This window comes from Pelodiscus sinensis, chromosome 2 (genome assembly GCF_049634645.1).
Source record: "Pelodiscus sinensis isolate JC-2024 chromosome 2, ASM4963464v1, whole genome shotgun sequence".
Classification (NCBI taxonomy): Eukaryota; Metazoa; Chordata; order Testudines; family Trionychidae; genus Pelodiscus; species Pelodiscus sinensis.
In genome coordinates this window covers 185,044,928-185,064,092 of record NC_134712.1, presented here as the reverse complement: position 1 = coordinate 185,064,092, position 19,165 = coordinate 185,044,928, and the positions used below count along the sequence as shown (strand labels likewise).

Below are 19,165 nucleotides of genomic sequence, written 5' to 3'. Positions count from 1 at the left end.
GTATTCAAATTTAAGGGTGATAACACTGGGTCAAAATATGCCTCTGCATAAATCCAGTAATGTGAGCAAATTATACCACAGATTAATTGACTCTCTAACTTTTGGCTCTGAGCAAAATACTCCACTTCATTAGTAAGATACCTCAGTCATTTTAGACCATGGGTATCTCTTCTCTTGCAAATCATCTTCTACATTTACATATACAAAAGTGAAATCTTTAAAGTTAAGTTACATTAAACTATTTTGTCTCATGAATCCACCCTCTTGCCTGTGACCAAAGATCTGTTTGCTGGACAGCAGCTCTGAGGCTTTAAGTAGGAAACAAAGATTTCCAGGATTCTGCAAGGATAAATCCAGTACCAAATTAAAGAATGCGTAATGGGAGAAACAGTCTTTTTTAGTACAGATTTTAGATTCTAGTTCAAGAAGCAATGGGCTTAAACTGCAGCAAGGGAGGGTTAGGTTGGACAATGGGAAAAACTTCCTACCTGTTTGGGTGGTTATACACTGGAATAAATTCCCTGTGGAGGTTGTGGAATCTCCATCATTGGAGATGTTTAAGAGCAGGTTAGACACACATCTATCAAGGATGATATAGACCATGCTTGGTCCTGCCATGAGGGCAGGGGACTGGACTTGATGATTTCTCGAGGTCCTTTCCAGTTCTGGGATTCTATGATTCCACAAGAAACTTTCCAGTAGAACCCAGAGTAACTCTCAGAAACTAATGGGAGCTATGTTGGCAATCCAAATACGGTAAAACTCCAGTGATCCGGCATCCAATGGTCCGGCACTCCTGATGGTCCGACACCATCTGGAACCCGGAAGTGCTCCGGGCAGCCAGACAATTGTACCTGCTCTGCCCTCGATTCAGCCGCTACTGAAACTGACAATCTGGGGCAGAGCAGCTGGGGTGCTGCCAGGTTGGTCCCCTAGCGCCGCCCCTCTTTGCTGCGGGACCAACCTGGCAGCACCCCAGCTGCTCTGCCCCAGACTTCCCCAAGTCAGCCGCTGCTGAAATTGACCAGCGGCTGACTCCGGGAAGCCCGGGGCAGAGCACTCCAGCTGCTCTGCCTTGGGCTTCCTGGAGTCAGCCGCTGGTCAGTTTCAGCAGCGGCTGACTTGGGGAAGTCTGGGGCAGAGCAGCTGGGGTGCTATCGGGTTGATCCTGCAGCGCCGAGGGGCGCATCCCCCCCACTCCACCCCAGGCCCTTCATAGCACCCCCTTCCAATAGTCTGGCATATTTGATAATCCAGCACCCCCTGGGTCCTAAAGGTCCTGGATTATCGGAAGTGTACTGTATTGCCCTCAGATTGGCAGTAAAATCACAGAAGCTGGGCAGGCCAACCTGAATGGCTATAAATAGAGGAAGAAAAATCTGAACAGCTGAAAAGCAGCATTAAAACTGAACACAAGAAATTCTCAAAGAAAAAGAATGACCAGACATCCACAACGCAAACAGGCATACAAAGACAAACATAACCCTCCTTTACAATGGATTCCCTTTACTCAAGGGCTTACTCCTAACACCAATTATGAGTTAACTGAGAATGCTGAGGAGAGTAGCAAAAATTTTGGTTCTGAGGTCATACATTTTAGTTGGCTTGGAGTTCTTCAACTTTAGGTATATCTCCCTTCCAAAATATTACTGAGTTATTTTGGTTCAATGGAGCTGTGATATTGGCCATCTAGTCCATGCCCTCTGTGTTAAATTGGGAAGACTGTACATGTGCTTTCTAAATTTTCTATATATTTATTAACAGCATGAATATTTCTACTGAATCACCCATAACTGGCTCATTAGGCAAACTGTTCCCCTGTCCAGTTATTCTTGCTGTCAGAAAATGTTTTTTTGTTTGTAAGTTGAATTTTTCCTTCTGTTGTAATATTAGCCTTCATTTTAATACTAGTGTCAGATAAAAAGCCATACGTAGTCCTGCAGAGGTTAAATTTATATTCCTCTAGGCAAAAATACCAGGTGTTCTTTAGCAGACGGCCTTCATGAGCTGCAGCTCCCTATGCTTGCTAGCTGAGAGCCGAGTACGGGATAAATAACATGACCTCGGTTCTCAGCCCTGTGGGAACGTTGAGAGTGGCATTGGGCCAGTATGTGCACACTCAGTAAACAGCTAAAGTATAAGAACACTGCCAGTCCTGCCCCTCTGTGAGTATCACCAGGGACCTAAACCTGGAACAGTACCCTGGATCCCCCTAGCTGGAGCCACGTCCACTGCAGCCAGGAGCGAGGTACCCGGAACGGGACTCCCCACAGACTGAAGGGGCGTAAGCATTTCCAAGTTCCTGTTACTCTTTTATGCATTGCCCTGCCTGTGTTTATTAGCGTATTACTTTACAATAGCTGTGTAACCATCTGGCATTATTAAGCCTGTAATAGTAGTCACGTAGTGAGATTAATATAAGCAACTATCCGTAATCGACGCTATCTTCAAGCGAATCCATAATCCTGTTGGGCCCTGCCCCTTTGAGTTGACAACTAGTGTCCAAAATAAATAGTGCCACTTAATACAAAGAGAGTTTTCCCTTCTACTTTATTAAGCTTTAACATTAGGTAAATACATATAGCTTCATTTTAATGTGCTGGGCTGTGCATAAACCATAGCATAAATAAGAGTAAAAATCCTTTTGCACTGAGTAGGAATGCCCCTACTATAGGATTTCTCAGCTTTTGGCTTCACTATTTTCAACTTAGTGGCTGCCTCATATTTAAACAGCTGCAAAGTTAGTTTGGCTTGGATACTTTTTAAAGGGATTTGGGTGGAAGAAAAGGACAGCAGCCTATTTCAAAGTTGTTTTGACTTAATGACCACTTTAATTCAATTGTTTTCACAGACAATAAACAGGACTGAAGAATGTCGGTCTCAAATCTTTGCCTTGAATGGAGAAACTTCATTGAACAAGAAGTTGGCTTCCAGTTTGCACAGGCGTCAAATGAATGCTTTTTTTTTTAATTTTCTACTTTCCCAACGAAAACACAACTGTGTTTTTATGTGCTGTGCAAATGGTTCCGTCATGTAGTCTGACAGTTTTATTTTTTGCTATATTTTTTTAATTAAAGAAAAGACCCAGAGGAAAGACACTGGGTTGACATTTCATCTGGATGAACATTTGAATTCAGAATTTACCTGTAGCTGTAACTAGATTTTTTTTTAAATTGAGGCTGTCAAGAGGGAGCAAGCTGACGAGAAAACTAATTGTCTTCCTCAAAAATTAAGCTACTTTTTTCTCTTAATTTTTTTTTCTTCTTGTTTTAAATCTAGTGTGGTTTTGGATTTTTTTTTAAAGAAATGTTTAGGTAAGGTTTATCTTGAATCTTAATTGCCTTAATTTTAAGGACGTCAGAGGCTCTCAAGGCAAGCTGTCAATGTCTTGTTAGAAAAACCGAAAATGTATTGAAACTTTCTCACACTGGTTTCAGCTGGTGCAGAAGTTTAACAGACTGAGATTTTTGGAGGTGAACAACAAAAAACTGTACAGTTTAAAAAGAAAATGCTTTTCTTCTTTTGGAGAAAACTTGTTGATAAAGGAACTGTGGCAACTGTAAGGATTGGAAAAATGCTGGAACTTTTATGAACTTTGTCTTAAGTGTTGAAAGAAAAAATTCTAGAAGGCTAAAGCATTTTACAGTAAAGTTATTAAATTGAGAAAAAAATGACTGCATTATAAAGAATGCAGGGGTTTTTTTCTTGCAGAATGCAGATTTTTTTTATTTACAAAGCGTGATCGCTAGCAAAAGCATTAGTGCTTTTTATCTGCAGTCTTTTTTATGAGCTTTAAGAAGTTTTTAGTCTGCTTTGCTTGTCACATTGCAAAAACCTAGCTTAAGAGCATTTAAAAAAACTTAAGTAGATAGGAGCTTATGGTCAAAAAAGTGCAAAAAAGCAATAGATAGAAGAAATTGTTGACAATTTCTGTAGTCTTTCCTAGTTGTGATCAAATGCAGCCTATGGATGGCCTATTTTATACCAAAGATGAAGTGACACCCTAACACAGTCCAGACATAGAGGTTGTTTTTTTTTTTTCTTCTTTTTTATCTTTATTTGACCTACATGGCCGGACCAGTTCTTACTTTCTAGTTTGTTTAAACTATCTTCCACTGGTTTTTTACTTACTGCATATGCTTATAATGATGATTTCACAGCAGTTGGTACTAGAAATTTGTACCTCCTGTGTTTTGGATCATTTCCGAGTAGGAGGAGATCTGTGTTACCAACTATTCAGATGGGCTTTAATTTTTATGAGTTTTCTTTTACATTGCCTGGTCTTTTGTATTTCTACAGAAACTACAGTCTTCCTTCTGAATTCCAACATCCTACACTAAGTTCATTTCCTCACCTCAGTCTTTGTCATCTTGCAGCATGCATAGCCACCTTGATTCTGTGTTTGTTTTTCAGCAATGCATTTGAGTCATCTAGTAGATTCCAGAGAAAGCAAACTTAATGTCTGTTCTCATTTTAGTTTTCCCGTGCAAGCAAAAGTTTAAAATTACTCATGATAGCGTGCTTATGAAGGCAGGTGGTCGAAAATTAATTTTTTTCACCTCTGATTTCTGTTGTCTTAATATGTTGGCTGACAATCACGAATTGGTACGATTAGACAAAAGACAATAGTAAGTAAATTGAGTCAGTTGAAATCTATTTTAGAAATTACAACTATTGCACAGGGAAATCCTGGTTAAAATCCTTGTTTTTTTCCAAACAAACAAGGGGAGAACTAAGTCAGAACAAGATGACTTTTTTTTCGTAAGAAGGCAGAAAGATCAAAGAAAAGCAGCATATTCATATAATCTAAACCAAACAATTGAAAACTTTCATCCATCAAAGAAAAAAGGGGACACTTCACCACATTCACTGTGGTACATTAGAAACAGGGTATCCATTACAAACAAAAAAGGCATATTTATATTGGACCAACCTGAGTTAGCCACCCTGACTAAATAATATCTGGGATTCCTTTAACTATTTTTTTAAATTACGTGGTTGGTTTTTTTTTAAAAATTTCTAAACCAGTTACTTATATTTTAATGTAGTGGGGTGTGAGAAGAGGTGGGTTACCCAAGGAAATGGCTGCTAAAGATGCAACATGTAAAAGAGAGAGATTACATCTTGTCTGGTTAGCTGCCATAGCTACAGGTCCTGGTTTTCAGATGGGCTCCTAGTTCCTGTTGACTCCGTATAGAGTTCGGTTACAGGACTTTTTGAAATCAGGCCCACACTAACGTGTGTGTGTGGGGGGGAGAGAAAATAATGTTTCCATCTTACAAAAAGACCTCTAGCTTTTTCCTTTCTCTTCCACATGCTTCCTCATTGCTGTTTACTTTTTTGTGGATGACAGTCAAGTTTTGTCCTTGGAAAAGGTATGGGAAAAATCAAACTAGCTTTATTTTCTTCTTTTTTACACCCTGTGTGTGAACTCTTTATAGAAATAGAGATCCCTAGGCACCATTAAGTTGAATATGAAATAAATACTTGTTGTTCTGCATCTGTATAAAACCTAATGCAACACACAAAAAGGTCTCATTTACTATCATACAATGAGGCTACAAGGTAGCTACCATGTGGCTGATGAATATGCTGAGGTACCTTCCGGTTTCTATTCAGAACAGTTCTGCTCTACTTATACATTCAGAAACATTTTTTTAGTATTTTGAGCAAATAAAGTAAACCAATCCCCCTACTTTATTAGTCCATCAGGCAGCGAGATATCAGGAGGCCTGTCACTTTAAACTGTATTAAGTACATTCTGTTTTAGAATTGTTTTAACTTTTTGCCATGCTTCAACATTTAATATGGTTTAAAAAAAAAGAAGAAAAGTCAGAGTCCTATAAATCCAATTAATCATTTTATTTTATTGATCCCTATATTGTTTAATTGGAACTTTAAAAAATAGCTCATGAGTGAGAAACTGTTATGTATCAGCAGGTAAGGTATAACATATTCCAAATACAGAAAATGCTGTGAGGGGAATCATTATTTGCAAAAATCAAAGATTAAGTAAAATAATACAGATGACTACAGCACACCTATCTGCCCTTTGGATATCATCCCAACAGAGATACCCAACTGCTTCAAAAAATTGAAGCTGATTTCCTTTATGTTCTGGCTGACAAGGTTCTTAGTGGCTTGTTTTTTAGGTGCTAAATTAGTACATTCAGCATCTTTGTCATGCCAATTTAGCCTTAAATATCAGGAGTGTTCCTGAAAGGTTGCAGAAACTACTCCAGAAGTCTAAGGCAATGGTGCCTAACCCATGTGTCTGGAAATAAAATAAAATCCATAAGCTGAACTGCTTTCCATCACATACAAACTCTTGTAAATAGTCAAACTGAAGACATTTTTTTCCTTTTCAAATAAATGAAAATGAGAGGTGTCAGAAATATGCTGGGAAATTAGGAATACATAGATGTCTGAAAGATGATTGGTATGATGGAACTGAACAGTATAATATATTGTATTAGGAGGTGCTAGTGACATATTAAGAGCCTATTTCAGGGCAGTGAAAAGTCTTGTTGCCCCAAGTGAACTAAAATGCTTACGGAGCCTTCTTCCTTCCTGGCTCTATTGCTTATTTTGTTAGCACTGAGCCCCTGTGAGAGTCAGGCGTAGAATTTTGGTTGCCCCCGGTCTTCCCTTACACTGAAACAGACCCTTGAAATGTCTCTAGTGGCCAAATACTTGTATGGTTCTGTTTGCCAAGGGGTTTTAGACTGTCTTTATCTGATAGTTGAGAAACCAAATGTAATACAGAACGAGATGTATTTTAGAGCAATTTCATCATGTTATATTATCTTCTGCTGTGGATGCATGCACAACTATGGAAGATGACAGATGGTGATCAGGAAAGTGAGGGATTCTGCAATGGGATTAAGCATTAAAATGGATTTTTACATGAGTAAAAATCAGATGAAGGGAATTATTTATGTATGTGTGTGTGTGTACCAAAATTCAGCAAATTTGAGGAAGCCTGCATTGTAATAAAGTTTATTTTTAATATGTCATAGTATTTTGATCTATATTATGTTGTCTATGGTACTGAAGGATGAGATTAATACTAAATGTGTAATAAGCTGCCTTGGTTCATAATTTTAAGTTTGATGGTGCTTATCAGTCAGCCTCTTCATTTTAATGCTGAGGTTGACATGAGTGAAACAGGTTTAAGGAGATTCACTGAACTCTACCTATGGTAAGAGTCATGCTAAAGAGTGATAATGGGCTTAAAGTAATGAATCAATCCACTTTTAGTTATGAGACCAAATGTGGTAGTAGGAGATAGTTATATTTGATCCCCACACAGTCAACATTTCTTTTCAGAATTTTATTCAACATGAAATTGGTCCTGACGTAAAAGAAGTGCAGTTGGGCAAGGGATTTTAGAGATCTAGGAAGCTCATCTAAACTGAGGAAATACTAACGGTGTGGTAGAAGTACAAAGGAAAACAGAAACACGGTGACTACTCCAGTGAACCTATGTGTTCTGTTTGATGGCATTTCTTTTCTCCACCGTAGTAGTGATTCGTTTCTGATACATGCCAACACACAATCATGCACAAACATTAACAGAAGAAGGTTCAAATCATCAGCCGACTTTTTATATTCCTCAGCAAAAGTGGATTTCTGGAATCCTCAGACAGCAAGCCTGGAGTGTGAGTGAGTGAGGGAGGGGATTATTTTTCTCTCAGAAGAAGCACCCGTCTTCCGCTTCAGTCATATCATCCAAATAGACTGGAATGTTGTATGCACCTGTGAGACTCTGTGTCATTCCTCAGAAAATGCAGAAGAGACCAGTAATCTCCCCATTTTGAAAGTGTTCTTTGTTATAGAGAAAAAAGATGACAAAACTGTACAAAAATACGTTGTTTTTCCAATGATGAGAAACTCCTCTATTTATATCAGTTATTCTTGGTCTTATTCCATGCCTATAACATTGGCATTTCTTTCACTTTAATGGCAGTTTGTAAGGAAATACAAAAAGTTAGTTTTTGACAGGTCCACAGAGCCATTTTTCCTTGTAGGGCCAAATCCTGTTATATGTTCAACACCCCTAAGAGATGGGCCCATTGTTTAAAAAAATCTGCTCAGTATTAATTATATTTTCTGAATTTGGTTACTGTCTCCAGGGTGACATATTTATATCTGGTTAAATTTAGTGTCACGTATTTTGAAGATCTCCAAAATGCAGCCTCGTGAGGAGAAAGGAGAACATGATTTTCAATGTAACTATTACTAAAGGTGCTGTATCCCAGGAAATGAGTAAATCACTCCCTCTCCCCCCACTTTTTAAAGAAAAACCTGTAAAACCAGGGAGTATCCAAAAGTCACATACAATTTTTTTAATTTATTCCCATTAAAAATAGATAAATAAAAGCTTCCATTTAAGAAAAATCAATGTGGTTTTAAAAACAGATGAACTCCTATCAAGAAAACATGTTTCACATAAATGCAACAGAGGTTCTTTAAAACAAACTTTGCTATGTGCATATTTTAGGCCAAAGAACCTCTGTGAGTCATTAAGTTATTAATCTTATTTATAAGGGCATCATTGTGCTGGTATCTCAGACTGTCCCTTGAAAAACTGTACTATGATTTTTTTTTATTTTTGTTTTCCATTTGTACCACAATCCTAATAGCTGCCATTTTCCCACTCATGGGGCTTTCTGTAGATCAGTGGATGTTAGGTTTAAACTTCTGTTTTCTTTGATGAAGCTTTCAATAAAAAAATAAAGAAAAGCAATGGGTGGCTGCGTGTTCTTGTGACACATTGCAACAGAGGCTCCCTGAAGCATTACGCCCTGTGAAATGCTGTGTTATATGCAGAGAGGGGAGGGGATCTTCAGCACACTCTCCTTTGCCCAGTTCCTCATCACGTGGATTTAAGAATTGAATCTCCTGACAGACAAGTTTGCAGTTTCTCCTCAATGTTAGGAGCAAAAATCACCGTGTGAGACAAGGTGGAATTGAATAGAAAGGTTCCTTCATGCTGAGGCCTGGTGATTAATACCAATGTTTTCTAAATTCTAAGACACCCCTCTCCACCGCCATGTACCCACTGCCTAGAACATTCCCTCTGTTTCTAAGGTTCAAGTTATATAATGTCGCTTTTTAAAAAACATTACATAGAGATTTAAGTATTTGCCATTTTCAGTCCAGAGGGCTGAAGTCCTTGCCTCACATACAGCACAGGTGGTAGCACTGTGCACATCCCCAAATTGCCCTGAATGTGCCATGTCTAGAAATAAGAGTTGGGGGAAAAAACAAGCCCCATCTCCTACTACTTCTCTTGCTGCTGCAGGCCAAAAGGCAGCTGCTCAGTGTGCAGTTTTTCTCTCCCATCTCACGCTGGTTCTGGGAATATTGCTGACTTGCTCTCCATCCTCAAGCTCTCACTCACATGGGTCTGTCTAATTAAAAGAGCAGTGTGGTCCAGAACATAGGGCACTAGATTGGGAATCAGAAGACCTGATGTTCTTCCTGGCACTGCTGAGACACTGAACTCCGTCAACTCCGTGATTCGGTTTCCCATCCCACCTTCCGGCTTTCTTGTCCTATGGGGAGAGTTTCAAAAGCACCTGAATGAGGTGGGCACACAAATCTCCCTGGAAACTATTCAGCATATCTTTCAATGGGACTTGTGTTTTTACATAGCTTGGGCACTAAACTCTTAGGCCCGGGGCTCTAACTAGCTGCTTGCTGTCATGTAAAAAAATGGGACAAGTTTAAATTAGCTTAAAATTGATTTATTTAAACTAATGCAAACCCTTAATATAACTACATGACACCTTAAGTTTGGTTAACATACATTGGAGAATTACTAAAATGGTTGAAATGAGGGTTAAACATTTAAGCGCATCTACATTAGAGGTTTAAATAGATGGATTTAAAATTGGTTAATCCACTGTAACTTTTAAAATGTAGACCAGACCTTTGTGTTTGTAAAACACCTATCCGGGGGTCTTCTAATGCTATTGTAATAATAATAGAACTTGTTGGGTGGAAGGTATAATGTATTAAACATTATTTTACTAGTTCCATCCATATTTATTCTCTAAGTTTAAACTTACCAGCTATGCCACTAATCATATGCTATTAAAAAAGTACCCAACAAATGAAAACTAGTAAATGTTAAGTGGGTTATCTATCGAACTTTATTTAGCCATTAGTATTACCAAATGAAAACATTGTGGTCTACTTGAGCACTATTACTATGGGAATGAGCCTCACTTTTCTAAGTAAAACATTTTTTCTTTTCTCCTTTGGTGGTGGTATAAACCAAGACATAAATGTTAGGCATAGTATACACCACGTTAAGAGGTATTGCATTCATGGTATTGATATAGTATACATAAGGTCAAAGCAGGTATGTTAACCTAATATATTATGAGTGCCCCCCTTCCCAATTGTGTTCAGTCATAGCAAGTCTCCGCCAACTCATCGCTGTTATTGGAGAATAAAGGTTTATAGAAGCCAAGCTACCTGAATGATGTGACCTGTGCACCCCCTGAGGCTACATCTATTCTCGTGCAAAAGCCTATGCAAATGAAGCACGGATTAGCATATTGCCATGTTTCATTTGCATAATTAATTAGGGCTGTTTTTGCACAAAAAGAAGCTATATAGATGTCTCCTTTCTGTGCAAAAACCCCCTCCTGCGCAAGAGCCATTCCTCCTGAAAAAAATGCAGAAGAATGACTCTTGTGCAAAAGCCTCTTGCGCAAAAACAGGGCCTCATTAAATATGCAAATGAGGTGTGGCGATATTCCATGCTTTGCCTCATTTGCATATTTTTTGCACAAAATGGAGGCAGTATAAACATAGCCTTCGGGTATGGATCCCAAAGTGCAGTGTAGTGAGAAGGCAGATCTGATCCCTGTGCACCTTGGGATACCCTCCAAGTTCTCCAAAAGCCTTCTCAGCTGTCAGGAGCAGCATCATGAATAGCTCTGTGAGCTCTCCACATTGAATAATGTCAGTGCAGGACGGTGGCTTTCCACCTCCCTCAGCAGCAGCAGCAGTCTGCCACTGTATTCCTAGTGCGGGGCTGAATCGGAGCATTCCCCTGGTTTGCTCTTTGTTTATTCCCCGAAAAGAGCAACTCCCTCAGCTGTCAAATACTTCCCAGAGCTTTGAAAGAGGAGGGGCTCATGTCTGCAGGGAAGCAAAGATCAAACACTGAGCAGAACCAAGAGGGTAGGCATTCTGGGAAACTGGTGGAAGTCAGTTCTGTCCACAAAACAAATAGCAATGTCTACACCGGCTCTTTGTTCACAATCAGGGGAGGAGAAAAGAAAAAAGTCTCTTATGGGGTGGAAGCTTTATGTTGCTGAACCTGGGCATTGTTCCTCACAAAAGTCTCATTGCTGTGTGTACTCTTACTGGGTGCCAAAAGGCAGTTTTTGGTGACAAAACTTGGTAGTGTAGACAAAGCCTTAGTCATTGCCCAGTGAATTAAAATGCCCGCATTATTGCAGAGAAATGCAGATTTGAACCATTTGTGTCCCTTCTTGGCTAGCTCTGCGCTTTCTCACATTGCACACTTTTCCCCCAGCAGGCTGATCATCTGTAGAACAGGTGTCTCCAGCAGACCTGAGGAGCCATCACCTTCTGTTGTTCTTCCTTGCAGTTTCTTTTCAACATTCCCCAAATGGGCCTGTTAGAGTTTGTGCTGCTTTCCCATTTATACCTGCACCACCGGTGCAAGAATAAATTGCTAGCATAATAACGCTCAAAGTTCCCAATCAGTTCTGCGGACCCCTAGTGCTGGGTGCTGCACAAACACAGAAGAGAGACCCCTTGTGCTCATATGAAAAAGCCACTAAATGCTGGGTTTGCCTTTTTCTTAGCTATTCAGGCACAGATAAAACAGTGAGGGGGTTGCACTGCTGAGCCCAGTGTGTAGTGATTATTTGACTGCTATACATGGCGACAGTCTTCCCTCCAAAAGAAAAATGTTTCCATTATGGAGCCTTGATTATGCCTACAATTGGCCATACTGATAGTGACTTATCAGACTGAAGGGGAGGTTACTAGTGAAGATTCTCAGGAGTTGGGCTTGGGGCATAGCATATTAAACATTTTTATTAATGACCTTGGAACAAAAAGGATGTATGTGTCAATAACATTTGTAGGTGACACAAATTTGAGAGATATTGCCAATCTGGAGGAGGAACAGAATGCCACATAAGAAGATATTCTCAAAAATTGGAGTTAGAAATGGAATTAAATTTAATAGTGCAAGATCATGTACTTGGTGATCAACAAGAATTCTCGCTATATGCTGGGGATGTATCAACTGAAAGTGTTGAGAAGGTGAAAGACTAAGGTGTGTTGGTCAATCACAGGATAACTTTGAGCCACCACCATGATGCAGCTGGGGGAAAAGCGAATGCCGTCCTAAGATGCATCAGGAGAAGTATTTCCTGTGGAGTTTGGAAAGTGTTAGTACTGCTGAACAAGGAATACTGAGCTCTCACCAGGAATACTGTGTGCAATTCTGATCTCCTATGTTTAAGAAAGATGAACTCACAGTGGAACAGAGAAGGGCCACTAGGATGATCAGAGGAATAGAAACCTACTCCATGAGAAAAGACTCAAAGAACTTGGCTTGTTTAGTCTAACCAAAAAGGAGGTTGAATGAAGATATGATTGCTTTCTGTAAATACGTCAGTAGGAGAAATCCTATTGAAGGAAAAAATTGTGTAAAGTAAGTGCCAATGTGCACACAAGAACAAATGGATATCAACTTTCCTACTGAAATTAGAGGAAGGGCCGTGATGGGACACTAGCTGGGGAGGGTTCCGAGACACTAGAGAAAATTCCTTCCTAAGTATCTTGCCCACATGCTCAAGGTCTAGCTGATTGCTATACTTGTGGTCATAAAGGAATTTTCCCTCAGGGGAGACTGGCAGAGACTATGAGGCGGAGGACAGCCTTCCTTTAGAGCATGAAGCGTGGGTTACTTTCATGTAACACTTTCATGTTTAAACTAGAGTAACTTGTGAATTCTCTGTAACTTGCCATCTTTAATCCATGATCTGAGGCCTTCAGTAACTCAGACAGAAGTTAGGGGATCTATTTCATGAGTGGGTGGGTGAAGTTCTGTGGCCTGAAATTTGTCAGAAGTCAGACTAGATGATCATGATAGTCCCTTCTGGCCTTAGCGTCTATGTTTTGGTGGAATATGCTGCAATCTGTAGCGCACAATTCACCAGAGAGCCAGGATATAGTCCATGCAACACTTAAGTCCCTTGATTGTAGCTTTAAGGGTTATGTAGTCCCTGTGTTAGCTCTCTGAGCTAGTCTGAACGTAGCCATTGTAATTGTTCAGCCATGATGATCAAAAGAGGGTTTCTTAGCTTGCTACTTGCAGCAGAATTCCCTTTTGGCTAAGAGGCCATGATCTACATCACTGAAGTATCATTTTATACATATATAAAAGGAAGGGAACAGGATGTTTCATGAATTTCCTCTATTCTGCCATTATTTGTTAAATAAATGCCTGCTTGGCCTCATGGCTCATTTTCATCTCCTAAAATGAGAGAATGAGTCACACTGTAGCAGGGCTGGCCTTACCATGAGGCGAACTGAGGCAGCTGCCTCAGGTGCCAGACTGTGGGGGGGGGGGGGGGTGCCACTAGGACCCAAAGTGTAGAAAATTGTGTCTGTTGCTGGTGCATATTCATTCTCTCTGCAGTACCATGAGAGAAGTAGAACAGGAAGAAGGCAGAATTGAGACCTTTCAAAGTTTTGGCCCAACCGAGGAACTATGGGGGCATCATTTGAGCTCCCGGCCTCAGGTGCCAAAATGTGGGCCGGACCTGTCCTCTAGCATGAAAAAATATAGTTTTGAGCACTAAGAAATATAATGTAAGTCAGGAAGGATTTTTCAGCCATTTTAGTGTGGAACAGCATGTTGCTCATTATGTGATTACAAAGACCCCGACCCAGATTGGGCCTCCATTGTGCTTCTCCTAACAAGTTGCCTGTTATTTTGAAATAACACAAGGGTTAAGGGATGGCTTGAAATAGCACATTATTTTGAAATTTGGTGCTGCGTAGATATGCCAATTTCAAAATAAGCTATTTCAAAATAGAATCAAAATAAGATACACAATTTGCAGAGTGCAATTTGTGTATCTTATTTTGAGTTTAGGGCGCTATGTAGATGCACCCTAAAGGTGAGATGTTAGCCTGGAAGTCATCAGCACAGCTACAAATTCAGCCTGCATAAAAAGCAAACCATGTGTCCAACAACTCCCACATACAGTCATAAAATGACTTGGGAGTCAGTTTGCTACATACATCATGTCTGTATGCTTGATTGGCCTGCTAAGTGCCAATGGCAAACTGGCCCTTTGTTGCTGTCATTTTTAAAAAGGCTGCAGGATAGATGGTATTTGGCAGACTGGCTGTGACAGAGCAACACAATGCCTGGAGCAAGAAAAGTAAGGTCTTGGAAGTCAAGCATCTAAATAGGAAGAGATGAACCCCTGTGCAGTGGGCCAGCGCAAGGCCATGGGATTACTGAAGTCCCACTTAAACCCTCAGTAGAGGGGTCATTTGTACCACAGTAAGTAGTTACTGCAACAAAATAAAGTCCAGGGCCCATCATATAGTTTTATTGTATGAAACTGAAAAAGGCGTTGGGTTCTCCCAAGTGTCCTCTCCTTCCCCCTTGTGATGAGCAACATCCCCTTCATTGCTTCCCTCTGTGCATCCACTGCCATCCGTCTCCTTTGCTTGAAGGGAACATCTTCAAATTATTAGCTAGATAGTCTGTGAATGCTACCCTGTAAACGGAGGGCTGTCGGAACCACACTAACAAAGCACTGGCAAGAGAAGAGAACGCAAGTGTCTGCTGGAGTGCAGCTCCCAGAAACATTGCAAACCTGTTGGTATCACGTGTGATAGTTGGTGCTGTTTGGCTGAGCTGGGAACAAAAATGATTGTGACTTGACAATGAAGGGGAAAACCTTCCATTGAACAGCACACACAGAGAGGGAAAACATATTGAACTGTCTTTTTGGTCTGTCTTTGTACAACATCTTGCATTATGTGGTCTAGGACTCCACGGTGGTATGGTCATACAGGAGATGATAAATAACAATACCAAATATGGGGGACAGGCCAAGAGTGGCCTAGAATAGACCGTGACCATAGAGCCTTGTTTGTGCCCTATTTAATGTCTGGTAGTGTGAAATTCACTCAGCCAGGTGCCCTCTTCTGGTTGGTGTCACACCCTCAGTTACTTATCTTCTGTGCTGGGTCAGGCTCTGTGTCTTTCCTGGACCATGGTGCCTTTTCTCTCATGGCACTACACTGTAGCAGTGCCCCCGCACTCTGGGGTTGCCTATGCCCACCTTGCCTCGGTGACCCACTGTCAATCATCATCTAGCCATTGCCTCAGGAGCAAACTGCAGTCTGAAATGGCCACTGGTCATTGGCAAGGACTGTGGCCCTGCTGCTTCTCTAGCCCTGGCTGCCTCCCTGTAGCCCTACTACCCTCCTCGGGCTCCTGTCTCAGGTCCTGCAGCATGGGAGTTGGGTCAGGCCAGAGGTCCCCAGCTCTGTCTTCCCCTCCCCAGCACTGCTCTGTCTCAGGTACCTTTTGTGATGATTCCCCCCTCCATACTTTATAAAATTGTCTTTTGAATATAAATATGCATAAGCCGAAGATGCAGTGGACAAAATACCTCATGTAACCTAACAATTTTAATGTTACCATCTGCTGGACAGGTATCTTATTTGGGTGCAGATGGGAGGTGAATTCTGCAGATGTACCTCTGAACTCTGGGTCTGCCCTGACTAAGGACAGCGACTGTGAGGGGGGGGTGAAGAGAAGGGCTGGGCATATGAAGGGGAAATTTACATTGCTGGACTTAAGAACATGAGAGGAAAAGGATATTGCCCAACCTACTTGGGGTGGAACTGTTACTTATGGTTTTAGTTATGAGCTCTGTCTGTGGTATTTTCTCAAATCACTGACAAGTTACTTCTTTCCCTTTTATTAAAAGTTTCTTTTCTACACGCAGACTCTGTGCTTGTGAGTGTGGAAGCATTGACTTCCAGAAGCATCTAGGGGTGTTTTGTGATTTTCCCAGGTTACTGGGTGGGGACTTGAGCCAGTTCTGTGTTGGATGGATGGAGAAGAACTCCTAGATATTGAACCTGACCCAGGCTGATGCTGTCTCTACCTCGCAAAAGGGTTATATTTCCTAGAGCTGGGTTACAGCACCACTAAACCAGGTTTGTTCAATGATGCTCAGCACCTCCCCCCCATAAAAACTATAAAAACTGTTCCAATGCTACTGAAATATACCAATTCTTGCCTCTCTTTGTAAGTGCAATTGCCATGACTACTTGTCCCCTCGGTTTTAAAGTAAAATTTGTTTAAAGTCTGCACACTCCTGCATTGGTGGTCTGAACACTTCTAGAATAATTAAACCACCAGTTTTTCTACTCTTCCAGTTGCAGGCTTCAGCCACCAACTTGCCCTGAGGTTTGGGTGAAGATGTTCAGCTCAGGAGAAAAGAGCACCCACTGCGATTGCCGGTTCTGTTTTTCCTTAAGCCTGGTCTCGGTTAAAGAGGGAATTCATGGAACTGCTGTGGGTATATATAGCCCCCTTCCTGTTGGCTCGTGGAAGAGCTGCAGTGTCATCCTCCACTACTGACCTAGCCAGGCATACTGCTTTCTGCTTTTTCAGCTGAACAGGTAATCATCTTGGGAGGAGAGGCTTAAAGGCATAACAACTCCCTCCCTACCATCCTGCCAGACAAGCCCCCATTCCTGCAGTTAAAGGGGGCAACTTGCCCTCTCTGTTCACCCGAACAAAAAGCCCCACTAGGTAATGTATAATGACGTTTTTGTTATTAGCCTTTGTTTAGTTCAGTCAGATTTCTGTCCAGGTGAGTATTCATAACTAAACTATTGGATTTTTCAAGGGTTTATGAGGAAATGAAACAGTTGTCTTATTAAATTCTGATTATATTTCATGCTTTGCCTTCTGTACAGCTAGTAATGGTCCCAGCGCTGCTCCCATTACAGTGAGTGGCAAAATTCCCAATGATTACAAAGGGAATGTTTCTGGAGTGTTCATGTTTGTCTGGCAAGATTTGCTCTTTATAAATCCTGGAGAGTCTTCTTCTATTGTAAACTCTTCATGGCAGAAAATGAGGTCTTTTATGTGTTCTCTGAATAACCCTTGCACATCAATGGCTTTGCATTAAGTAATAAGAATAATTACTCAGAGTCATAATTCAGATCACAGGGTCTCTAAGGCTGCACTTTCTGCAGGCTGCCATCCAGGAGGTCCATCGGGGGGCTGTCAGTATCCAGGAGGCCCTGCGGGAGAGCTTCCACCCTGAGGAGCACTAAGAGCCTCCCTGATCTGCCCCACTGGGGGCTTGTGCTTCATTCCTCCCCCACATCATTCTACTTACCCTCCCAGCCCCCCTTTCATGATGTCAAATAAAATACACGTATTTTCATGAACACAAACTCCCTTTATTTAACAAAACTGGGGAGGAGGGTGAGATGAAACTCTGGTGAGGCTGGGGAAAGGAGGTGGGAAAGGGGAGGGAGAAACCTGGGAGGTGGAAGGGGGAAGCAAGGGAAAGAAGTGGGAGGGGAAGCTCAGGGCTCAGGGTTGGGGGTCTCGCCGGACCAATTTGATTTTCATGCGAACCTGCTCCTGGGTTCACATGTGGCCTTTGGCGGCCAGGCTGGCAGCTTTCCTGCCATAGACGGCTGCGTTCTTCCATGTAGTGTGGAGATCATGGACATTGGGGACATCCCCCACAAACCTAAGTAAAGTCCACCCTGATCTCCACCCTGGACCAGGAAGGTGCCACCTTCTCCAGGCCCTCACAGGCTCCTGTGAGCTGGCAGACTGCTCCTGGGGAGTGGTGGAAGGCTGGCTGCCAGTGGCTTGCTGGCTCATGTTTTGTGGCTACTGGGTCAGGGGCAGTGACTGCTGGCTCTGGGCCAGCAGGCTTGGAGCTGGCACAGGCACTGTGGCCAGAGTCAACCCCTTTAAGGGCTCCAGAGCAGGAGGGGAGGAGAGGGAGAGGAGTGTTCTTGTTTCAGGCTGGAGTGGTCACCAGGGCACCCTGGGAAGGCTGGAGGCCCCCCTTTTCCATATAAGTGTCTACACAGCACTTATTTTGAATTAGCTATTTCAAACTTGGCATAATTCCTCGAAGAATGAGGTTTACCAAATTCAAAATAAGTGCTCCACTATTTTGAATTTATTTCGAAATAGCAGTTTGGCTGTGTAGACGCTAGTCAAGTTAATTTGAAATAACAGCTGTTATTTCGAATTACCTTGGATGTGTAGACATGCCCTAAGGCTATGTCCACAAAGCAGTGTTATTTCAGAATAATTGATGTTATTCCAAAATAACATAGTCTGTGTCTACACAGCAAGCACTTACTTTGACATAATGTCGAAATAACGTCCAGCTGAAGGACTTCTTACTCCAACTCCTGTAACCCTTATTTTACGAAGAGTAAGGGAAGTCGGATGAAGATTGCTTAACTTGGACTTCTTGCTGTGTAGATAGCGCCAAAAGCTGAAATAAGCTATTTCAACTTAAGTTACACAACTGATGTAGCTCAAGTTGCATAGCTTATTTTGGCTTTAGCCCTGGTGCATAGATGCGCCCTAGGCAATTAGTAAATGAATTTACTGAGTCCCCTAGCAATTGTTTCTGATTTTATGTGAGGAAAAAGGATGTGGGAGAAAACTGGGGGTGGGTGGGGAGGAAGCAAATGTTTTCATCTTATTGTCTACATGTGGTCAGAAAGGGGGGAATATTTTATGAATAGTTTGTTTACATTTTGCAGTGTTTTTCAACCAGTTCTATAGTCACTCAGAATATTTTTTTAAAATCACAAAAATAGTAAAAAAAAAAAAAAAAAAATCTGAAATGTTTCATTCAGCTCTATTTCTGCCAGCTGCCATATTATCTTGTAAACCTCACTTTAGCCCATACAGAAAAAATATTATTAGGAGAAAAGAACCATAAATGGTGGTAGACCAATAGGCAATAAATACAATTCTGCTCCCATTGAAGTCAATGGCTTGGGCCTTTGATTTCAATGGGTGCAGCATAAGGTCTCAAATTTAGACAGAATATGATAACAAGCAATG

At 41.3% G+C, this 19,165-nt stretch overlaps 1 protein-coding gene across 6 annotated transcripts in view; it reads left to right on the top strand.

Moving 5' to 3' along the window:
* The window catches only part of RBMS3 (RNA binding motif single stranded interacting protein 3), a 995,810-nt gene extending 987,061 nt beyond the window's left edge, over positions 1-8,749 (top strand). For all 6 annotated transcript variants that reach the window (XM_075921983.1, XM_075921980.1, XM_075921982.1 and 3 more), the window contains one exon: positions 2,852-8,749. In XM_075921983.1, coding sequence (XP_075778098.1) covers positions 2,852-2,858 — 7 coding nt within the window. In that variant the 3' untranslated portion in view covers positions 2,859-8,749. The remainder of the gene's footprint in view (positions 1-2,851) is intronic.
* Positions 8,750-19,165: the final 10,416 nt, after the last annotated feature.